At 38.0% G+C, this 23,827-nt stretch overlaps 1 protein-coding gene across 10 annotated transcripts in view; it reads right to left on the reverse strand.

Annotated features, from left to right (window-relative positions):
- Positions 1–7,964: 7,964 nt before the first annotated feature.
- The window catches only part of USP45 (ubiquitin specific peptidase 45), a 75,449-nt gene continuing 59,586 nt past the window's right edge, over positions 7,965–23,827 (reverse strand). For 4 of the 10 annotated variants that reach the window (XM_003897944.4, XM_021937630.2, XM_021937633.2 and 1 more), the window contains 5 exons: positions 21,392–22,058; positions 19,111–19,208; positions 15,317–15,403; positions 12,803–12,956; positions 7,965–11,396 (listed from right to left, as the gene is read on the reverse strand). In XM_003897944.4, the coding sequence (XP_003897993.1) occupies positions 11,266–11,396; positions 12,803–12,956; positions 15,317–15,403; positions 19,111–19,208; positions 21,392–22,058 (1,137 nt within the window). In that variant the 3' untranslated portion in view covers positions 7,965–11,265. Of the gene's footprint in view, positions 11,397–12,802; positions 12,957–15,316; positions 15,404–17,048; positions 18,001–19,110; positions 19,209–21,391; positions 22,059–22,792; positions 22,863–23,827 lie in introns of those variants that run through there. The other 6 variants (XR_002521665.2, XM_021937631.2, XR_002521664.2 and 3 more) reach the window with 5 other exon arrangements.

The raw sequence follows: 23,827 nt of genomic DNA on the forward strand, positions 1-23,827 counted from the left end.
TTCCCGACCCATCTTTATCTTTATAGTGGCCAGAAAGCCAAGAGCGTGTTATATACACAGGGCGCCTTCAAATTTTTTACTTTAGTAACGTGATCTTCCTTCAAGGGGAAGTATGTTCTCTCCTGGAAACACTCCCGCCTTGGAGAAGGGGTTGAGTTCGCAACTCCACTTACAGACTACGGAGGAACCCCAGGGTCAAACCAAACATTCAGGCCAGTTGCTTAGCGCAGTTCAAGTTGCTTAGTGCGCTGGAAGCGGCATTTCAGGCAGTCCAACATCTGGCTGGAACCTTCTCAGAGTATTCCAGCGCTCAAGCGAGAGTATTCCAAGGATGGAATTCCAAGGATGGAATACTCTCGCTTGAGCGCTGCCGAGAGTTCCGCTTGAGGGAAGCGAGTTTGTGAAGGTGAGCAGTCTGGGTCGGTAGCGAAAGCGGAGACCTTAGCTGACCCCGCAGCTGTCTTTTTCTTTGTTAACCTCAACACATCGCGCCCCCTTCCGGGAACACTTGCTCATCTCTCCTTCGCTTAACTAGTCTCGGTTTTTCATTATCTGTGACCTTTAGGGAACCGTGGCGGGGGCGGGGAAGTCTGGTTTCCGTCCTGCTGCTTTCCTTCAACTACAAGATGGCTTCTCAAAAGGACGTATGCAATGCCATTCCTCAAAGAGGGTACGTTGATTCCACAGTGTTTTTATATGAACAACGTTCAAGTGTCAAAAGTATCAATTTCCAGGCTAGGAGCTACAAGTTACAAGGATAACAGAAATGTTCCAAAGATAAAGTGTTTATTAACTACATCCTGGGAAGTGCCTTTCCAGAGAGTGACATGAAAACTTTTGCGTGACAAAGTGCACGAAGTATCTAAATTATTTCATTGGGAATTGTCATGCAAAAGAAATAGCAAATTACCGTAGAAACAAAATAGTAAGAGCACAGCTGGATGGATAAAGATACAGATGTGAAAATATAGATGCCCTTTGCTGAAAATTCAGTTTTCCTTAGCACTAGAAACCCAGATACTCCTGAATTAGCATTATAAAAAAAGTCCACACTAGCTAACCATCTGCCTTTCCTCCAATCCACGGACGTGGTCCTCAAAATAAAATTTTATCTTGTGAGAAACCTTCATTGATTACACCTGACAACACCATGACGCAGGTTCATGAGGATACTACTGAAGGCAAAAGGAAATCCCTATTTCTCTGACCCTTTCCCTAATTTCCACTTAGCACAAATAAGACTACTCAACAGTCTGATTTTAAAAATCACTGTATGGGCCGGGCGTGGTGGCTCCTGCCTGCAGTCCCAGCACTTTGGGAGGCTGAGGCAGGCATATCACTTGAGGTCAGGAGTTCGAGACCAGCCTGGCCAACATGGTGAAACCCCGTCTCTACTAAAAATACAAAAATTAGCTGGGCGTGGTGGCAGGTGCCTGTAATCCTAGCTACTAGAGAGGCTGAGGCAGGAGAATTGCTTGAACCCAGGGTCAGAGGTCGCAGTGAGCCGAGATCTCGCCACTGCACTCCAGCATGGGCAAGAGTGAGTCTCTGTCCCAAAGCATAAAATAAATAAAAACCACTGTATGGAGCAAAAGAAGGATATATACCACATGTTATCAGTAACCTCTGATTCTGCGCTGTGATTTTGTGCATTTTCCAAGTTTTTTGCATCAGGTCTGATTTTCAAGTTAAATTCTCTGAGAAACATTCTCATCAGAGGAATGTTCTATCTTAGAGAAACCCGATTGTCCTAGTGAAACTGTCGTGTTCCTACTCTCTATAATCATATTGTAATTGTTTGCTTGTTTCCCTAGTAAAGGTGAGGCAATTTTCGGGTAAGGGTTTTCTCCCTCACCTCTGCCCTCCAAGTCCCCAGCATCTGCTTTGCACACAGAAATGTTTACATCTGCTGTATGATTGCATTAATACGTTCAACAATGATCCTAATGTAGGCCAGTCATTTTGGAAATGCATTGTGAAATGGAGAGGATTATTAAATACCTCACATTTTGTTCCTTGTGCCAGTTTAATGAGACACCCTCAGCAATTGCTGTTTGCCAGACCTGAAAATGAATTTTACAGTTCCAATTCCAGTTCCCTTTCTCTAACCACCCTATTCTAAGAGTTCCCCATAACATTATGATCTTATGGACACATGAGGTAAGTATATGTATTTCAACACAGAATTTTCTAAGAATGTGTGTTGTGGTGTTAAATTTCTATGTAAGCAGCTGTCATGTGCATGATCTGCTGCAGTCTGATCATCCTGCACCTGGATCATCAAATGCTTAGCAGTCTTATTTGACAGTCTTATTTTACCAGTCTTATTTGACAATCTGCTGTTAATGACTAACAACCAGGGGACTTTATAGGTTAAAATTTGTATTAACTTCCTCTGTTTTCAGTGTTTGAAGTAGAAAATTTGGCCAACCACTGTGGCTCACGCCTGTAATCCCAGCACTTTGGGAGACCAAGGAGGGTGGATCACCTGAGGCCAGGAGTCCGAGACCAGCCTGGCCACTGCGGCAAAACTGTCTACAAAAAAATACAAAAATTAGCTGGATGTGGTGGCCCGCACCTGTAGTCCCAGCTACTCAGGAGGCTGAGGCACGAGAATCACTTGAATCCAGGAGGCAGAGGTTGTCGTTAGCGAAGATCGCGCCACTGCACTCCAGCCTGGGCTACACAGCGAGACTGTCTCAATGAATGAATGAATGAATGAACGAATGAATGAATGAATGGAGTGAAGTAGAAAATTCTAGGGGAGGATATGTCACCTTCCATTATTACAGAAACAAATTATCCTTAAAGCAAAATGGAAATTAGCTAAGATGATATGTGGAAAATATATCGAAATAGGAACTATTGCTGTTTCTTGAGATTTGAACCTTTATAGTGTTATTAGGTGCCATATCACATCCATCTTAAAACTTAATAAAAATTTAAAACTGTGGTATATATATACAATTGAATATTACTCAGCCTTAAAAGGGAATGAAATTCTGATGCATGCTACAATATGGATGAACCTTGAAAACATGCAAGATGAAATAAACCAGACACAAAAGGACACATACTGTACAATTTCACTTATATGAAGTGCCTAGAATGGGCAAATTCACACAGATGGAGAGTAGAATAGAGTTCCCAGGAGTTGGGAGAAGGGGGGAATGAGAAGTTACTATTTAATGGGTACAGAGTTTTCGTTTGGGATGATGAAAGAATTCTGGAAATGAATGGTGAAATTTGCACAACAATGTGAATGCACTTAATGACACTACTTATACACCTAAAAATGGTTAAAGTGGTAAATTTGATGATGTATATATTTTACCACATAATACAATGGAGGATGAAAAATATTTAAAGCTAGCATGCTACAGGCACATCCGTACAAATTACAACTTTTTTTGTTTTGTTTTTTTTGAGATGGAGTCTCGCTCTGTTGCCAGGCTGGAGCGCAGTTGGCTCACTGCAACCTCTGCCTCCTGGGTTCAAGCGATTCTCCTGCCTCAGCCTCCCAAGTAGCTGGGACTATAGGTGCGTGCCACCACGCCCAGCTAATTTTTGTATTTTTAGTAGAGACAGGGTTTCACCATGTTCGCCAGGATGGTCTCAATCTCTTGACCTCATGATCTGCCCGCTTCGGCCTCTCAAAGTGCTGGGATTACAGGTGTGAGCCACCGCACCCGTCCTACTCTGTGATTCTTAATATAGTTACTTAAGCATTTCCTAGAAAGTAGTGAATCTGGCATAATGAAATATGAGGATATAAAATAATACTTTAGTTATTTAACAGTAGATCACATAGGGCTGTATGCAGGTGTTGTTCCTTTAGGCCTGGTTGGAGAAAGTAAGGTAAACTTATGCTCAATGACTGCCTGTTCTTACCTAAAATCTTTTGTGATTCAAACTACTGTTTCTGTACTTAATTCACTGGTATGACGATTATTATTAGTAAACATCACTAGTGTTCGACAGTATGATTCTCCACAGGCTTACTACACAGAAGACTGAATTTCTAAGCCCCTTAAAGTTAGGGAGTACTTTATCAATTAGTTCTGGCCAATTCATTGTGGGGTGAGTAATGAAGTACACTTACAAGAGTTGGTGCACCGTCCTCAGGCTGCATGTTTCACATAATACACCATGTTTCAGACAGTGCAGCTACAGGTTGGGAAATCCTCTGTCAGCCTGGATAACTGAGTTGCTTCATGGGAAACAGTTTCCAGGAAGATCCTCAGATCTGTAAAGGACTTTGTAACGACCATGAGATAAGCCACTGAGATTCCGGGTTCATTTGATAATACAACATAAGGCTAACCTATCTTGAGACAAATATAGACACTGGTAACAGGAGTTGAGTGCTGCTGAAACAAAGAACCTAAAATAAAAAGCATTAGCTTAGGATTGATTGGCAGAAAAAACTAATATTGGAGGCTCGAAACATGGCACTTCACATTATGTAGCAATAAAGCATTTGATATAACTTACCAATGATAATCTGGGAGGCAGATAATGTACATAATGAATTTCGAGCTAGGGGAAGAGGTTTAAAAACCAGATACTAGTGTGTGGTGGGTGTTTTGGATGCACTAGACAAGGTATTATAAGTAAATGACGAGTTGATGGGTGCTGAGGAGTTGATGGGTGCAGCACAGCAACATGGCACAAGTATACATATGTAACAAACCTGCACGTTATGCACATGTACCCTAGAACTTAAAGTATAATAATAATAATAAAAAAAAAAAGAAAAAAAAAAAAGAAAGAGAAGGGCTCAGGAAAAAAGAGTTGACTTATGAAAGCTGAAACAAGAGGGAATACAGGCAATCCAAAATAAACTTGAGAAAGCTTTTAAGTGACAAAGGATTATTAAAACTCAGGCTTGCAACAAATATAACTAAGGATGTAAACTTTATATCCATTTTGGAAAAATTTTCAATGGATTAATTAAAGATGTGGAACCTTCATTTTTTCCTCTTGGGGGAAAAAAAAAAGCCTGAGGGTGAAAATGTAATTAAGAGTATGTCTCTCTCAGCGGGGTGTGGTGGCTCGCATCTGTAATCCCAGCACTTTGGAGGCCGAGGCAGGTGGATCACTTGAGATCAGAAGTTCAAGACCAGCCTGGCCAACATGGTGAAATATCGTCTCTGCTAAAAATACAAAAACTAGTCTGGCATGGTCGCCGGCGCCTGTAATCCCGGATATTCGGGAACTTGAGGCAGGAGAATTGCTTGAACCCGGGAGGCAGATGTTGCGGTGAATGGAGATCACACCACTGCACTCTAGCCTGGGTGACAGAGCAAGACTGTCTCAAAACAAAGAGTATAGTATGTCTCTCTCATCAAATCTTGTAATTGTCGCAAAGTGAGGTGTGGGGGCAGGAAAGCAAAGAAATATAGCAAGCCCAAGAACTATGTGACAAAAAAACTCTGGTGTGGCTGCTGGCATATGAATCTACGGATGAAAAACCTAAAATTTTAAGAATTGTATTAAAAACACACACAAATTGTGGCCAAAACAACTTGTGGCTATTCCAAATTAAGAGAAATTACAGTCCCCAGTCATCTAAGAAATAGTCTCAATAAAAGCTTTGTAACTCCCAAAGTTGGCATATATATATTCCTCAGTAGCTGTTCAGATGTAGCCATGAAGATTTAAGAAACAAAAAAAAAACTTTCCCAGAGGATGGAGTCTAGAGTCAGAGAACAACACACAAGGGAATTCTTCCTAGGAGATAGAAAAGGAGCCTAATCATGAATATGCCCCATACCCAGACTTAGGGATACTAACAGTATCTCCCATTCTTACCCATTCTGAATGTTTATTGCGGATACAGTTCCACCACTGTACATTAAGTATGTGGAAAACAGAACATATCCTTTTGGTTCCTGGGTCTCCAGAACAGTAGGAGCAAACATCCAAACCTGATATAGCACTTCCAGAGAGCCTGGTCTTGGAGGATAAAACTTTTACCTTGATGGGACTTTTGGGCCCTGTCCCTTAAGAGTCACTGTGTACAAAGGAAAAAAAAAGGAAAAAAAAAAAACCTATTTGGTGACCGAGGGGTGGATTGTGGTAGAGACTTCTGTCAAATTCACATATCCCATTCTCCTTTTCCTATAAGCCCATGGGAGACTCTTTCCTACCCATCTTTCCTTGCAATTAGGCAGGGTCATATGATTACTGCTGGCCAATGGGTCGTCAGAGACACATCCAAGATGAGTAATTGCTGGGGCAAGATCTTTTAATGCTGTATTCTTCTGCCACAATGGGGAGACCTCATATTGAAATGGTACAGCCACAGACTGAATCAGTTTGGATTACGAGAATCACCAGTTGGAGGACAGTTGCCTTTGCAGACTGTGCAGACTCACAGTGAACTTTGGATGCACCAGAAGTAACTTTTGTGTTAAGCCACTGGGATTTGGGGTTGTACTGCAGCACAACTCAGCCTATCCTAATACATATGGGAATGCAAACATCTCAGATATTTCTTCTTGGGTGCAATTTAAAATATGTATGAAATGGCTTTAGAAGTGTCCATGAACCTTCGAAATTACATGCAAAAATTAGGGAGATACATTTTTCTGGGAACATACAGATGTTAAGACTTCCCTTCTCAGTCTCTATATTGCCAGAAGAGAGGGCCCCAGAATTAAAACCCCATTCTTCCTACAACACTCAGCTTTCTCTTTGGGGACTATCAGAACTAATATCACCATGCCTTTTATCTCTAGGATATCTTCATCCCCTGTATCTTAATTTCCACATGGCTTCATAGGGAGTCCATATTGCTTGATTTTTCTCCATATCATTACTATTAACATAAATTTTCCTTACATTCTTAGAATGTGTATTTCCTCACCTCTTAGATTTCTGGCTCTTATGTTGACTGCTGTATCCCTAGTACCTACCACACAACAGGTATCCAACAAATACTTTTTTTTTTTTTTTTTTTTTGAGACAGTCTCTGTCACCCAGGCCGGAGTGCAGTGGTACGACCTTGGCTCACTGCAACCTCTGCCTCTTGGGTTCAAGCAATTCTCCTGCCTCAGCCTCCCAAGTAGCTGGGATTACAGGCGTGCGCCACCATGCCTAGCTAATTTTTGTATTTTTAGTAGAGACGGGGTTTCATCATGTTGGCCAGGCTGGTCTCGAACTCCTGGTCTCAGGTGATCCACCCACCTTGGCCACCCAAAGTGCTATTACAGGCATGAGCCATCGTGCCTGGCCTAACAAATACTTACTAAATGACTAAACAAACAAAAGATGGTCTTTAACTTTCATCATAATCTCAGAGAGCTTCATTACCTGAAAGAAGTTTAGACACAAATGGGTAGGCAAAATATTTCTTAATTGCTGGTGCAGGACCTTACCCTTTTAAATAATTATCCTGTCTAAGTAACCTTTTAAGAAACCCCTGAAAGGAAGATGATCATCCTTGGTAGATACTGAAATCTGAATGAAAGTGGCCCGTAAGATATTTTGTTTTGAAATAAAGAATTTCTAAAATATGTAGGATATTTTGAATATAGCTGAGAAAGCTGCTATGAACTGAAGGTTTATGTCCCCTACAACATTCACAAATCCCCAGTGTGATAGTATTTGGAGATAGGGCCTTTGAGAAGTGATTAGGTCAGGAGGATGGAACCCTCGTGAATGGGCTGCATGAGAGAGGACCCACAGAGATGCCTTGTACTTTTCCCATGTGAGGACACAGCAAGAAGGTGCTGTCTTTATGAACCGAAGTGGGCCCTCATCAGACCCCAAGTCTACTGACACCTTTATCTTAAACTTCCCAGCCTCCAGAACGGTGAGAAATGAATTTCTGTTAATACACACCTAGTTTATGGTATTTTTTTATAGCAGCCTGAGTGGACTAAGACATAAGCAAATGCATTGTTGATAGATAAAGCATTCTGTCAATAACATAAACTGCGAAAATTCCAGGACCAATCTTGTAACATAAAATAAATAAAAATATTTATTATGCATGTTTTATACAGTAACATCAAAAATAATGCTCAATAAGTTACACAGCTGTTTTCTAGAAACATGGCAAAAGAAAAAAAAACAGTAGGAATAACAGTATAAATTTATTACTCAAAATTGAAAATATAGTCATCTTTTAAACAGATTTGAATTCATGATTTCTACATAAACAAAAACATCATAAATATCTAGAAATAGTATTTTTTTTTAACAATGTACTAGATACTATCTAAAGGCTCAATTTTATTGCACATATTTGATTTAGGCTTATTTGATCAATACATGCAGAAAAATAAATTACAAACATGAATTTTTTAAAAGGAATCAGCATGTTATTTTGTACTGCAAAAATTAGATGAGGGTTGATACATTTCACAGCTTAATCTTCAGAAAATTTTATTCTGCTATTGCATAAAATCACTGATTAAAATCATCACACATGGAAGCTAAGAACTATTAAATATAGTAAAATAGCTCTATTGGTACATTTAAAATAGGAGAATAGGCATCAACTATTCTTTGAGTTGATACCAACTGTCTTCTTTTTATTTTTGAGGCAGGGTCTCACCCTTTCACCAGGCAGGAGTGCAGTGGCGTGATCATGGCTCACTGCACCTTGTCCTCCTGGGCTCAAGCGATGTTCCCCACTCAGCCTCCCAACAGCATGAGCCACCATGCCTGGCTAATAAATTGATACCAACTATCACTCTTCTCAGCTACCTAAAAAGGTGGTCTTCACAAGTTTTAAAAGCATTAAATGATACAGTATTGGCAAACAATTTTTTTTTTATATATTTGGAAAAAAACGGGAAGCTGGGGTAAACCAGTTTCTAAATAAAGCTAGTGAAACTTGTTTTACTTTAATTCATTCCAACACTATGGTAGTTATGTCGATGATATGTAAACATTCTTATTTATTTATACTGTTTCCTGAAGTGATCCAGAAACTATTGTTGTTGTTATTAGTAGCCTCGCAATTTACTGTCCCTGCAAATGTGCTTTGGAAATATTCAAAATAAAAACAAAAATTTTAATGTAGACCCATGTGTAATTTAACATGCTTTCTCTGTTACAAAAGCTATATTTAGCAAATTCTTAAGTATTAAAACTTGAATTTATTCCATTTTTCAGAAGACAAGGAAAAAGCACTCATAAACTCTAGGCCATAAAAAAAATTTCATAATTAGCTCATTTAACATGAATAAAATGAAAATAAAAATATCTTACTTGCATGTTACTTCTGGAATAATGTCAAAAATATACGTAGATCTTTCCATTTTAAATGATGTTAAAATAGCGTCAGCAACAAGACTGACATAGCAAGTATGGTATCTATCCAAATATTTATCTTTGAAACAAGAAACAAGTGACCATCTGATGAAAAGTGCATGCCTCTTAAAAGTATGTTTTCTGTAAGAAAAATTAGGTGACCTATATTTACATTTGGGCAGTTGGGGGGGGAGGTGAAAACTGCTCTTACCAAGATAGCTGACTTGAATAAAGACATTCAATATTTTTCAAAAAATTCACTGCTCTGGTACTGAGATCTCCAATGATAACGGATTACAGTTAAATGGAAAATGCTGTAAAATACCTTTTACAGAACACAGCTTGACTTTGCAGATTAACTTAAAGATACATTTCTTGATTATTTCACTGTTAAAAATCAAGAAAAACACTACTATTAACATTTCAACATCTTAAAAATAGAATTTATGCAATGACATTTTTAAGCTTTGCATTTTGTGTACTATTACCATCTTTAATCAGTTATGTTCATCCATATATCAAAAGGCAGCACTGGTAACCTTGATAACATTATATATGCTTATGTGTTTAAGACAGTCAGTCTTGATTAAATATTTCCATACATTATCTGCAGCCACTATCCTTCTTTCCCAGGAGGAGAATGAAGTGGGACTAGGCATTTACCCGGCACTTGCCTGCACTATCATTCACTGGCACTAATGATTAGGATGCTTGAACCATGCAGTTTTGTTTCTATTTCAACAATATGACACTGAAGTAGCCATTATTTTTTGATATTTAAGCCTAAGTAATAGTAATATTCTTCATGCCAAGTTTTGACAGCTAAATAATTTGTATTCTAGAGGGAAAAAATGATATTTTTGCTATTATTTATTTAAAAAATAAAAAATGCCAGCTCAATGTCCCATTAAAATAAAAGCTAAATTCACCTCAACTTGTTAATGATGCTTGCTGAAGACAAAAATAGTGATTTCAAAACCCCAAAACTGTGTTTAGTATTTACGAGAAGTAAAAAAAGTATTACATTTTTCTGTTAATATAATTCTCTATCATTTACAAATATAATTTGGCAATTTATATTTCAAAGCTATCCTATGGTCCTATATGTATTATCAACTTCTAATTGCCAATTCTAAATTTTATAATCATCTATATTTGGCCGTGGCCAACCACTTGCAAGTTATCCTTAACTCCACCAGGAAGAGGGTGCAAGAGATATGTTTATGAAATGCCTCAACATATTTCTAGTTTTTCAAAACCTCAAAGTAATAGGCTAGTCAACAGATTATTTGTAAACCCAAACTACTGCAATTACAGTGATACCCTTTTATATGGTTGAATTGTATAAAATATGACAAGGGAACTACACTATATTAGGTGTTACTTCATGAAATTATGTGTTATAGCAGTTTCCTAAATGGTAGTACACATATACCACTGGATGGCCCTGAGATGATTTTAAGTGGTACATGGATAAACAATTTTTCTTTAATAGTTTTAATATTTATTATAAAAAATATAAAAGCACATAAAACATGGAATATGATTGCTCAAAACAAGACTAAGGTTAAAAAAGGCTAAAAATATTTTTAAAAAAATAACCATGATATAGAATATGTGAGAGTTCAGGAAGGTGGTATTACATTTAGGAAACACTGTCTTAAGGAATGATTTGACTTAGCCAGCATCATTTCTGAATGCTTGTAATAATGAGCCACATCATAAAGGGGTTTCCTTTCCTACTATAAATTCTGGGAGGTTTTTGTAACCCAGAATAAATACCTGGAAACAAAATTCACATTTATTTTAAGACTATGAATTTTAAAGCATTGAGTAAATTTACTTTAAAAGGGTTCACCAAAATGTTGGAAAAGTTCAGGACTATTTGATGAACATGCTTTTCCTACAGAAGAGGGAAGACAAAAGGCACGTTATATATTATAGTTATCACTGCAGCATTCAAAAACAAATGACCTAAATCATCATTACCATTAATAGTTATAATACTCTTTCATAGAAAAGAAGGTAGGCTTGTGCACTAAGTGCTCTTGATTCTGGAACCACCTGTACGTAAGTGTCACTAACATGGACCCACTGGCCTGCTGATTCACTATCAGCCTCTTTCAAACCTAGCAAAACAAGAAGAAGTGCAATTTTAAAGTAAGTATGCTTTAGGTTCTTACTCTAAATTACAAACAATAACATATTCATTACAAACTCTAATGCCAAATTTTACCTAAGAAGTCTGTTTTTTCTTGGGTTGAGCATTTTCCAAAAATAACGAATTTTTTTTAAAAAATTATACTTTAAGTTCTGGGATACCTGTGCAGAACGTGCAGGTTTGTTACATAGGTATACATGTGCCATGGTGGTTTGCTGCACCCATCAACCTGTTATCCACATTAGGTATTTCTCCTAATGCTATCCCTCCCCTACCCCCAACCCCCAACAGGCCCCAGTGTGTGATATTCCGCTCCCTGTGTCCATGTGTTCTCATTAGAACAAATTCTTTCAAAGCATTAATATTATAGGGATAATTAATAATGCTGTCTGGCCCAGTGCAGTGGCTCATGCCTATAATCCCAGCACTTTGGGAGGCTGAGGTGGGTGGATCACTTGAGGTCAGGAGTTTGAGACCAACCCAGCCAACATGGTGAAACCCCGTCTCTAATTTAAAAAAAACAAAAACAAAAAACAGACATGAGCCAGGTGTGGTGGCAGGTGCCTGGAGTCCCAGGTACTCTGGAGGCTGAAGCAGGAGAATCGCTTGAACCTGGAAGGCAGAGGTTGCAGTGAGCTGAGATCGTGCCACTGCAATCCAGCCTGGGTGACAGAGTGAGACCTCATTTCAAAAAAAAAAAAAACAAAAAAAGCAAAGTTAGTTGGATGACCCATAAACAAAGCCAGCAAATTTTCAACTCCAACTCTTCTGACAATCTGGTATGGCTTCAAAAACTTTTGGTATTGTTAAATAAAATGCTACTCCACTATAATACACAATGACTCAGTACCTTAAAATACCATGTCATCTCATATGACCTAGAAGGGTACAGTCTTCATAATATTTGAGATTCTCTAAGCACTTGTAGAGGGAATTCTCACTTAAGGTGAATCCAATTGAGGCTGGGCATGGTGGTTCACACCTGTAATGCCAGTATTTTAGGAGGCTGAGGCGGGCAAATCACTTGAGGTCAGGAATTTGAGGCCAGCCTGACCAACACCGCGAAACCCCGTCTCTACTAAAAATACAAAAAGTTAGTCAGGCGTGGTAGCATGCACCTGTAATCTCAGCTACTCGGGAAGCTGAGGAGTAAGAATCACTTGAACCCAGGAGGCAGAGGTTGTAGTGAGCCAAGATTGTGCCACTGCACTCCAGCTTGTGTGACTAAGTGAGACTCTATCTAAATAAATAAATAAATAAAATAAAATAAAGCAAGCAAGCAAATCCACTAGAGGCATCTATGAAATAATAACTTAGCTCTCCCAGAAAAGGAAGCACACATTCATTTTTAAAAATAAACTTAGGATGGCATACCAGGCACACTTTTCTTTTTAGTGGGATGTTCCGATAATTTCCTGGAGGGTGTTCTCACTTTCACATAAGCAGTGTAGTGGCCTTCTCTCATCGAGCCACTATGTTCCACTATGCCATAGAGACCGTAGAGAACTTTATCTCCCATGCTTGCATTCTTTTAAACAAAGAAAAAACCCAAATTAGTAATATCTGTTAAATACTGTTGTAAGGAAAAGTAAGTAAATGTATATCTGCCTAACATAAGAAAAATGCATAGTAAAAGTGAGATAGTTTCCATACCTATTAGGCTGGCAAAATTGAAAAACCTTAACAAGGTTCTCTGTTGGCTGATTTGTGGGGAAAAAAGCACTCACACATATTGCATATGGGAATGCAAAGGGTACAATCCCTATGCAGGGATATTTCTTTTTTTTCTCTCTCTCTTTTTTGAGATAGAGTCTTGCTCTGTCACCCAGGCTGGAGTGCAATGGCATGATCTTGGCTCACTGCAACCTCCGCCACCCCAAGTGATTCTCCTGCCTCACCTTCCCAAGTAGCTGGGATTACAGGCATCTGTTACCACGCCCAGCTAATTTTTATATTTTCAGTAGAAACAGGGTTTCACTTTGTTGGACAGGCTGGTCTCAAACTCTTGACCTCAGGTGATTCACCTGCCTTGGCCTCCCAAAGCGCTGGGATTACAGGCGTAAGCCACTGCGCCTGACCTATGCAGGGATATTTGATGTTATCAGGCTGAGTTGTATATGTATTACTCTTGGATTCACTAATCCTTTGTCTAGGATTTGATCCCACAAATACATGAGCAAAATGTTAAAAGACATGTACCACACTATTAATTGCAGGATTATCTGTAATATCAAAACACTGGAATTAAAATGTCTGTAAATTGGGGACTGGTTGAATAAACTATGATGTATCCACACAATAGAGTATTATGCTTCTTGAAAAATGGAGTGCAGACGATCTCTAAATGCTGCTATGGAATAAGCTCTAGGATGTAATGTTAAGAGTAAGGCAGAAAAAAGGATACACAGTGTCAGCTACCATTATTTAAGAGGGTAGATGAAAATATACATGCCTATCTGCTTATATTTAAATAATAAAAGAATAAGCCATAATTTTTTAAATGGTTACCTACAGGGAGAAGGAGCAAACAGGTAGAATGACGTGGCGAAAAGCCAGACATCTTCGAATTTACCTTATTTAGGTACATTTGACTTTGGACCTATATAAATATTTTATGTAATTAAACAAAATTAAATTTTAAAAGAAATTCCAAAAAGTGCAAATTAAAAATCGCACAAATGAACAACAGATCCAGTACTTATCTGGATACTAATTCATTTTAAAAATCACATTTATGAGACAATTGAAAATATGAACACTAGGTGATATGACAGAATTATTAAATGATACTGTGGTTATGTTAAAAAGTCGAGAGGCAGCAATTCTTATCTTTTAGAGATACATAGTGAAATATTTATGGGTGAAATTATTTCTGATGTTTGCTTCAAGATAAGAAGAAGAAAGTGAATTAGTGTGTGGATAGGGCGGGACTGGCCATGGATGTAAGGATTTAGGGCTGGGTGCTGGAAGTTCATGGTACTATTCTATTTGCTTTTGTGTATATTGGAAATTCTCCGTAATAGGTACTTTTTAAAAATATGTTTTTATAAATTTAACACAGAGCTTGTTAAATTTCATTATTATTTACCACATTATCAAATTCTAGGAATACTGAGTATTAATAATCGACAGATAGTGCTGGTATTCCACAGCAGATACACTGTAATTCAACCAAAAATTACATTTAAGATATTTTTGTTTTAACTATCATGTACTGAAAGTATTAAGTTCAATAGGCATTCTATTACATACCACAAAATCTAGACTTCTAGCCAGTAATCATGAACAGGACAATATGTTACCCCATAACTGCTTCCCTCAAGGAAGACAAAGTCATCTACTTCATCTACACAATTCTTACATGTAAAATAAGCAATGATAAACTAGTCTGCTTTCTGTACCTAATTATTACAGTAGCAGCAGTTTTGAAGTATCATACTCCACTGACAAGTACATTATTCTCAGTAGTACACATGAAGTGGCACGAAAGACAATTCACTACTATATTGATTTGCAAGATACAGAACTCCGCAAATGGTAAAACTACTACTGATTACACAGTTCACAAGGAACGAGAGGACACAAAACCTCACTTCTCTCAGCAACCATCAGCTTCAGTAGCAGTTACAAACAGCTTAGACCTTCATAACCATCATGCCTCATGCCTTACCTTTTCAATTTTCCTTTATTTTGTCTCCCACAGGACAAAAATCATATTCAGTGTATTAAATGTTCCACATATTACTGACTTAATCACTGGCTATTAAAATTCCCTTTCAGAAGAGAAGTCTTTTTTTTTTTTTTAAGAAAAAGCATTGCCTAATAATATATAGGATACTTTCAAGCATATTAATTTATAAATCAATTAAATATCTTAATATACTGTACCTTACAAGTAGCAGAACAGAATGGTGCTAAATCGAGCATAAGTGGAAAATCTACATGTCTGTTTACTTTACGAAGACTCAAGCCAGCCTTAAAAAGACCAAAACATTTTTGAAATGCAACAAACAATTAGATCTAAAGCACTGTGTTTAACTAAAACCAACAGAGAAATTGTAGCAGTTTTTTCATAGATAAAAATGTGACTAATGAATAGTCTAAAATTAATATGACTAAATTAAAAATTAGGTTTCATAAATTGTTACTGCAAAGATTCATTTATGTGGGGATTTTTACCACAAACAATAGGGGGAATAGTTACTTTCACTGTGGCTTTTCAACGCTTATGGAAAAATAAATTCAATATAAAAGCTAAGCTACTGACACACATGCTATCATGAAAATATATTCAACTAAAGAGTAAGGAGATTGGTGTTCTAGGCCTAACTCAGTGACTGGTTGTCAACTTGATTCCAGGTATAAAAGGATGAGATTAGGTCTTTTTCAGTTCTAAAATTCAATTATATTCATTCATTAAAACAAACAAACAACCTGAACATTCAAAACATTATACCAGTAAAAGTAAATGCTATATATTACATAAATAAAATTGTACTTTTATGTTCTTAAATATGCTATCTTTTTCTAATTTTCAGAGGCAAACCTTAAAAAGTGTATGCTTTGCATTATGTAATGGTAATAAAAACTAGCTAATAAAATATCAAAGGTATTGAGGAGACCCGTACATAGAAATGGACTCTGTTGGAATGAGAAGATACCTAAATCCGAAATGAATGGGTAGACAAAAACTAAAAGAGGCAACCTTTCATGATGTCAATGACTGATCTTTCATTTGCATACTAATCACAATTTTACTGTAGATCTGTTGCTTTTTTATTGCTTATCTTTCTTTAAAGACAAAAAACACTTATTTTTTTGCCAAAGTGTAGCCACTTACTGATTTGTTTTTTCAAGTGATCTTTAGAAGGCTTGAAAATAGCTGACATGAAATTATGACGTCATATCCCAGGAATATTTAATCTACATTCAATTTCTTTGCCTTTTTCATCAGGTGACCTCTATAAGCACTCAATACCAGCACTGTCTGAGATCATTTCAGGCTTTTGTGTTCTCCTCAGTCAGTACTTTGCTGTTGAGAAATTACCCCATCATACGAGAGACTGTGTGAAGGACTTTAATATAAGACGAATCTTTTTTTAGGTGGTAATTTTTGGAAAATATCTAGACTTATATTTGCATCTACAGTCTCCTGCCTTTTTCCCTTTAATGGAATGATACACTGCATTTTCCATATTAAAATATAAATCTGATGTCCTGCACATTGGACATTTAAGCTAGGCCTTACGTCTGGCATAACTTGAGTGAGACACACAAACATTTTTATGTATATCTCTATTTCCTTGTGGTAGGTTGTTACTTAGTCAAGAGTCATTAGCTTTGTTCAAAAATTGTTTTGTTTAAAACATTACTCGGCTGGGCACAGTGGCTCATGCCTGTAATCCAAGCACTTTGGGAGGCTGAGGTGGGTGAATCACCTGAGGTCAGGAGTTCAAGACCAGCCTGACCGACATGGTGAAACCCTGTCTCTACTAAAAATACAAAAATTAGCCAGGCGTGGTGGTGGGTGCCTGCAATCTCAGTTACTCAGGAGGCTGAGGCAGGAGAATCACTTGAACCCAGGAGGTGGAGGTTGCAGTGAGCTGAGATCACGCCATTGCACTCCAGTCTGGGCGACAAAAGCGAAATTCCATCTCAAAAAAAAAAAAAAAAAAATTACTCAATGTTCTTCATATTCATTACTAAATTGCTTTCTAGTAGATGTTACCAACTTACACTCCCAATGCTGGTAAATGAAAATGTATCTTAGGCCATCCTTATTAACACTACTATATCTTTGCTAATTTGGACAGGTTGAAAAAAGAATCTGCCATTTTATTTTGCCTTTCTTTTGCTGGGAAGGATGGACCTTTTTAATACTTGCCTGAACTTTGTACTTCCAGAACTGTCAGTTGATATTCTTTTCCCATTTTACTATTAGGGTCTGATATTTTTCTTATTGATCTTTAAGACTCTTTATATACTTACAACGTTAAAAATTTGGCATTTTTATGATAAAGATCTCTATCCAGTTTCAGATTTGCATTTAAGTGTTGTGGATGTTTCTGATATACAGCCCTAAAGCTACCATAGAGAAGGCTTTCAGGGATGTCAATGAACTAGACACACAGGCATTGCTTAGGGACTCTGCTCCCTATAATGCCCAAACCCTGGGAGTAAGAATGTGGCTTTGCTGACATTATATTTAGCTTGAGAGAAAAAGGGACCTAGATGGATGTCCATAAATATTTCCCTTTAAGGGCAAGAATTATTTCTGTAAGTTGTTTCTAAACAGGGATGCAAGTACCAAATATAAAATAACTGTGGTGCATCATGAAATTAGCTTCTGCAATCTGGCATTATCCTCTCTTATTCACACAGAATCACTGCAGATGTACCCTTTCCATTAGGCGCTCTGATATGACAAGATATAATACATCTGCTTCTGTTTTTTATGCCATTTCAGTTCCATTGAGTTTCTATAACCTTGACTATGGAAGAATCCAGAACTTAATCTGTGGACAGGGATGGCAGAATGGAGAAAAATCTCTTCTCGCACATCTGGATTCCACCTAAAATGTTGCAAATATGTAAACTATCAATAGTTTTCCTTGAGATTTCCTTATTAGCTTTTATATTTAGAAAGTCTTTCACACAGAGGTCAAGTTAAATATTCATTTAAGGGCCAGGTGCAGTGGCTCACGCCTAAAATCCCAGCACTTTGGGAGGCCAAGGTGGATCACCTGAGGTCAGGAGTTCAAGACCAGCCTGGCCGACATGGTGAAACCCCATCTCTACTAAAAATACAAAAATCAGCTAGGTATGGTGGTGCACACCTGTAATCCCAGCTACTCGGGAGGCTGAGGCAGGAGAATCGCTTGAACCCAGCAGTCTGAGGTTGCAGGGAGCTGAGATTGTGCCACTGTACTCCAGCCTGGCAACAGAGGGAGATTCCCTCCCCCACCCCCACCCCCAAAAAATCATTTAAGTTTTCTCCTTGTTTTCTTGATAATTTGTTTTATACAATTAAAATTTTTATTTGAAAATTGTATGGGCCGGGCATGGTGGCTCATGCCTGTAATCCCAGCACTTTGGGAGGCCCAGGCAGGTGGATCACTTGAGGTTAGGAGTTCGAAACCAGCCTGGCCAACATGGTGAAATCCCATCTCTACTAAAAATACAGAAATTAGCCAGTGTGGTAGTAGGCACTTGTAATCCCAGCTATTTGGGAGGCTGAGGCAGGAGAGTTGCTTGAACCCGGGAAGTAGAGGTTGCAGTGAACTGAGATTGAGCCACAGCACTCTAGCCTGGGCGACAGAGCAAGACTTTTATCTCCATCTGGTCTTGAACTCCTGACCTCAGGTGATCTGCCCACCTCGGCCTCCCAAAGACTGAGGGAGCCACCATGCCCGGCCACAAAACTTATTTTCTGTTACCACACAAACATACATGGAGATACCATTTAGGTTCCTGCTGCCTAAATTTTCAAATATTGTGAATTAAACAATTTTAATCAGGAAAGTCTTATTAACTATTATGGCTAGATGAGCAGTAAATCTCACATGACACATTTTAAAATTCAGTAAGTTACTGGTTACTGTCTAATCCTTGACAATATTCTATAGGACTTAAAGTTTTGTAAAACACATGATGAAAATTATGGTGCTACTGAAGAAACTTACCTGATGAAATCTTTTCAGATGGAGAATTAGGACAGCTGGAACAGCAGAAATGAGCAATTGCTTCCTGGCATTAGTATAAACTCCTTCTACTTTCTTTTCTACATAAAATACAATACATTTATAAAATTCCATTTTATACATTATCTACCATATAATAAAAATTTATACAGAAGCATCATACCACATTTTTAAAAATGTTAAAGAAATTGGACTTCTGATGAAAGGGCAGTCTTTACTCCTTCCTAAAACTCTGCTAAAATGAAAGTAAAGGAATTTTTTTTTAAAGGCACACAGTTAATAAGAACAAAGAATAGGAGAGGTAACACTTGAAACAAAATTTTGGAAGGTAGAAAGCAGATGGACTAGAAGTAATTTGTGTCAATGCCCTCCAGCCAAAAATCACCAGAAGCACATGTGTAGTTGAAGAGTTTGGGTTTAAAAAGATTTCTAAATTTTTTGTCTATTTTTTGTTTGTTTGTTTGTTTGAGACAGGGTCTTGCTGTTACCCAGGCTGAAGTGCCGTGAAGTGGTCATGGCTCACTGCAGCCTTAACCTCCCAGGCACAAGCGATCCTCCCACCTCAGCCTCCCAAGTAGCTGGGACTACATGTGCATGCCACCCCAGCTGGCTAATTTTTTAAACGTTTTTTGTAGACATGGGATCTCACTATGTTCCTCAGACTGGTCTTGAAATCCTGGCTACAAGCAATCCTCGTGCCTTGGCCTCCCGAAGTGTTGGGATTACAGGTGTAAGCCACTGCGCCCAGTCCCAATTTCTAAATTCCTAAGATTTATGTTAGGATTTGAAGATCGCCAACTGCATATTTAACTTGGATTAATGTAAGTAGGTATTCCTTCCTTTTCCCATTTCTTTATTACTAGCGTATTAAGCGTTGTCTTTATTCTGATGCTTTGACATCTAGGGTCTGGTTAACACTGGAGGGACAACCCCTCCCAGGGCTAATTCACAGAGATAGTAAACAACTTATGTATGCATGCCTTTCATATGCAAACCAATCCAGAGTCCAGAGCCCATACCCCAACAACCTCCTTCACTGGGCTCTTGCACTCTGGACCACTACCCACTTGCTATAATCACCCTAGGACCAGGCACCTGATAACTAGAGACAGCCCCTATATCCCAGAGCCCACTAAAATTATTCAAACTAGCCGATCCTAAGCCTGCTTACCCTGCCTTACACATTCCTTCCTTTAGAAATCACACTAAAGGCTCCTGCTCATGTTTTCCCCTCACTCTCCCACCTCCTGACTGACCCTGGTGCTTCCCTATGTGATCCTGTGTAGCACGGTGGGCCCCTTCTTCTTGGGAACTACGAATAACACACTATTTCTTCAGGGGCAATTATCTCCTGATCTTTTAGCCTCACCGTACCTTAATAATAAAGTCTACATTTTAAAACGAGTAGTCACTAAGAATCAGAGTATTCTTTCCATTTATTCAAGGATAAAGATGAAGTGAAAATTTCTTATTTTCCCCCTTTCTCCACTTTCCTCTGACCAACTAATCTTGGTAATTATAGCGCTAGCTTTATGACATGCTACTATGTAAAATCTTCAAAATTTATCTTACATTGAGTTTACAACAAATTGATAGGATCTGTGAAACACATTAGCCTCATCATTAATCTTACTAGTGATACGATTTGAAGTTTTAGGGAGGCCGGGCATGGTGGCTCACGCCTGTAATCTCAGCACTTTGGGAGGCCAAGGCGGGTGGATCATGAGGTCAGGCATTCAAGACCAGCCTGGCCAAGATGGTGAAACCTCATCTCTACTAAAAATACAAAAATTAGCTGGGCATGGTAGCGGGCGCCTGTAATCCCAGCTACTCAGGAGGCTGAGGCAGAATAATCCCTTGAACTCAGGAGGTGGAGGTTGCAGTGAGCCAAGATCGCGCCACTGCACTCCAGCCTGGGCAACAGAGTGAGACTCCATCTAAAAAAAAAAAAAAAAAATTGTAGGGGTATGTCTTCTGGATAGATTTCAGATACATAGTTCCCTCAAATAAGATTATATGAGTTTGCATTTTTAAGGCAGAGTTGTATACTTCCTGCTCTTCAATTTATTTAAACAAAAAAAACTATTGAAAATCTGTTCTGCCCAGTATCATAAGTGCTCAGGTACAAATATGAATAAAACAATCTCTGTGCTTAAGTAACGCAAGTATAGAAACAAGATTCTCAGTAAAATTCTCAGTGAAATTTGTAACTCACTAGACACTATCAGGAAATCAGTAATTATTTAATTAAAAAAATAGTTACCTGCAAAACTGGTTTCTTCTTGGTACTTCTGTTTGTTTTTAGTACAGTTCTCACATAGAAGCTTATTATTCCCCATTAGTAATTCCATAGATGTAAACTGGTAGAGACAGGACTGAACTGAACATTCTTTAGAAGTAGTTATATAGGTCTGAGAAAGAGTCTGAAAAGCATTTTGGGGACTATGAGGCCTCAAATGCTTCCCCTCTAAAAAACATAAATTATTTGAAATACTTAGTGGCTGATTTTCTCTGTCAAAATCTTGATGTCCAGTTACAGTGCTCCTCAAATGAAGTTCAGAAATAGCCTCAGCCATTTGCTTATCACCACTGTCAGTCTCCTTGGTGTACACCAGTTCACCTGCTGATGGAGGGTAAAGGGGTCCATCTGTGTGCACACCTGATCCACTACTGGATCTGAACAGCTCAGTCTGCTTTGAAGCACTTTCAGATTCTGAAGCCTCACTGTCAGCATCAACATTACTTTCAGAATGGCTGGCTTCTTTTTCACTGTCATCAGTAGGGCTTTCATTCAGAGGTGACTCAGAATTCATGAGTCTTGCAAACATTAAAGAATCCCCATTCATTTCAAGGTTTTCCTTTTTCTGGTATGTGACAACAGTTTCTCCAGACAATTTCCTAATACATTTTCGGTCATGAATTAGTTGACTCTGTAAGTTGACAGTGTTTTCAAAGAAAAAGAATCTTGTAACCTCGTTGAAAATAAATGCCAATAATTCTTATTTAAACATATCACAGTTATTAAATACCATTTCTCTCAGATCCATTTCCTAAGCCTACTGAAACTAAGATCACTAGAAGATATACTAAAAATTAGTTCTATTTTACAAGTAAATCTTCACACAAGAAACTAACAACAATGTAACAGTGGCTATTTGTGGGGAAGGAAGTAGGACTTTTGTAGAACAGGGCTATGAGGGAGACTTTTTTCTTTTAAAAAAAAATTGCTTTTAGAGACAGGGTCTTGCTCTGTTGCCTAGGCTGGAGTGCAGTAGCACTCAAGTGATCCTCCCACCTGAGTCTCCCATGTAGTTACTACTACAAGCATGCACCACCACACCTGGCTAATTTTTAAATTTTTTGTAGAGACAAAGTCTCTCCATGTTGCCTAGGCTGGTCTTGAACTCCTAGCCTCAAGCGATCCTCCCACCTTGGCTTCCCAAAGGAGACTTTTCAGTTACTGTATAAGCCTTTCCATACTTGTTCATTTTTAAACACTGAAAATGTATCTATTTTTTAAAAAAATTAAAAAGTAACAAAAGTAAACTATAAACTATTATGACATGGTGTTGCTTGGTTGCCATAAATCTGGAAGAAAATTACAGAAATAAAATAACCTAAGTTTGGGAAGGGGGGAATCAACTAATTAAAAATTTTAAGGTACCTGAAATGTTTCACTAAAGTTTCCACACAGCTGAAGGCTCGAATTACATTTTTCTTTTCCTATACCTTGGCTGAAGGGTCAAGACAAAAAATAAAGAAAAGACTATCATGAGTAATTGATACTCGGTTTTAGTCATTCAGGGGAAGAAGAAGGGTAAGTTATAAAAAGTGTCTTGCCTCAATCTTCAAAATCAGGAAAAATAACATTGTCTCTTGTGTTTACCAAGTATTCTGAACTCCTTGAATGAAAATAAGGTATTTATTTTCACCATATATATTTGGTATACTAGAGAGCATATGATAAGTAATAAAGCTTATGGTAACAGCCAACAAGTTCCACTCTGATGAATCTATATAGTACTTTTTTTGGAAGCAAACTTTCCTATTATATATGTAATACTAATAGTTAAGAAGCCCTAGCCAGAGCAATCAGGCAGAAGAAGAAAATAAAAGGTATCCAAATTGGAAAAGAAGTCAAATTGTTCCTCTTCACAGACAACATAATCTTACATATAGGAAAATCCAAAGACTTCAACAAAAAACCCTTAGAACTGATAAATTCAGTCAAGTTGTTGAATGCAAAATCAACATACAAAAATCAGTAGTGTTTCTACATACTAACAAAAAACTAGCTGGAAAAAAAAAATCAACAAGACAATCTCGTTTATAATGGCTACAAAAGAAAAAAAATCTCACCTAGGAATAGTTTAACTGAGGAGGTTAAAGACCTCCACAAGGAAAACTATAAAATACTGATGAAAGAAACGAAGAAGACACACACGAAAAAGCATCCCATGCTCATGGATCAGGAAAATATTATTAAAATGACCATGCCACCCAAAGCAATCTATGGACTCAATGAAATTCCTATCAAAATTCCAATGACATTTTTCACATAAAAAGAAAAAACAATCCTAAAATGTATATGGAACCTGGCTGGGCACAGTGGCTCATGCCTGTAATCCCAGCACTTTGGGAGGCTGAGGGAGGTGGATCACCTAAGGCCAAGAGTTTGAGACTAGCCTGGCCAACATGA

The sequence above is a fragment of the Papio anubis genome, chromosome 6, assembly GCF_008728515.1.
Source record: "Papio anubis isolate 15944 chromosome 6, Panubis1.0, whole genome shotgun sequence".
NCBI lineage: Eukaryota > Metazoa > Chordata > Mammalia > Primates > Cercopithecidae > Papio > Papio anubis.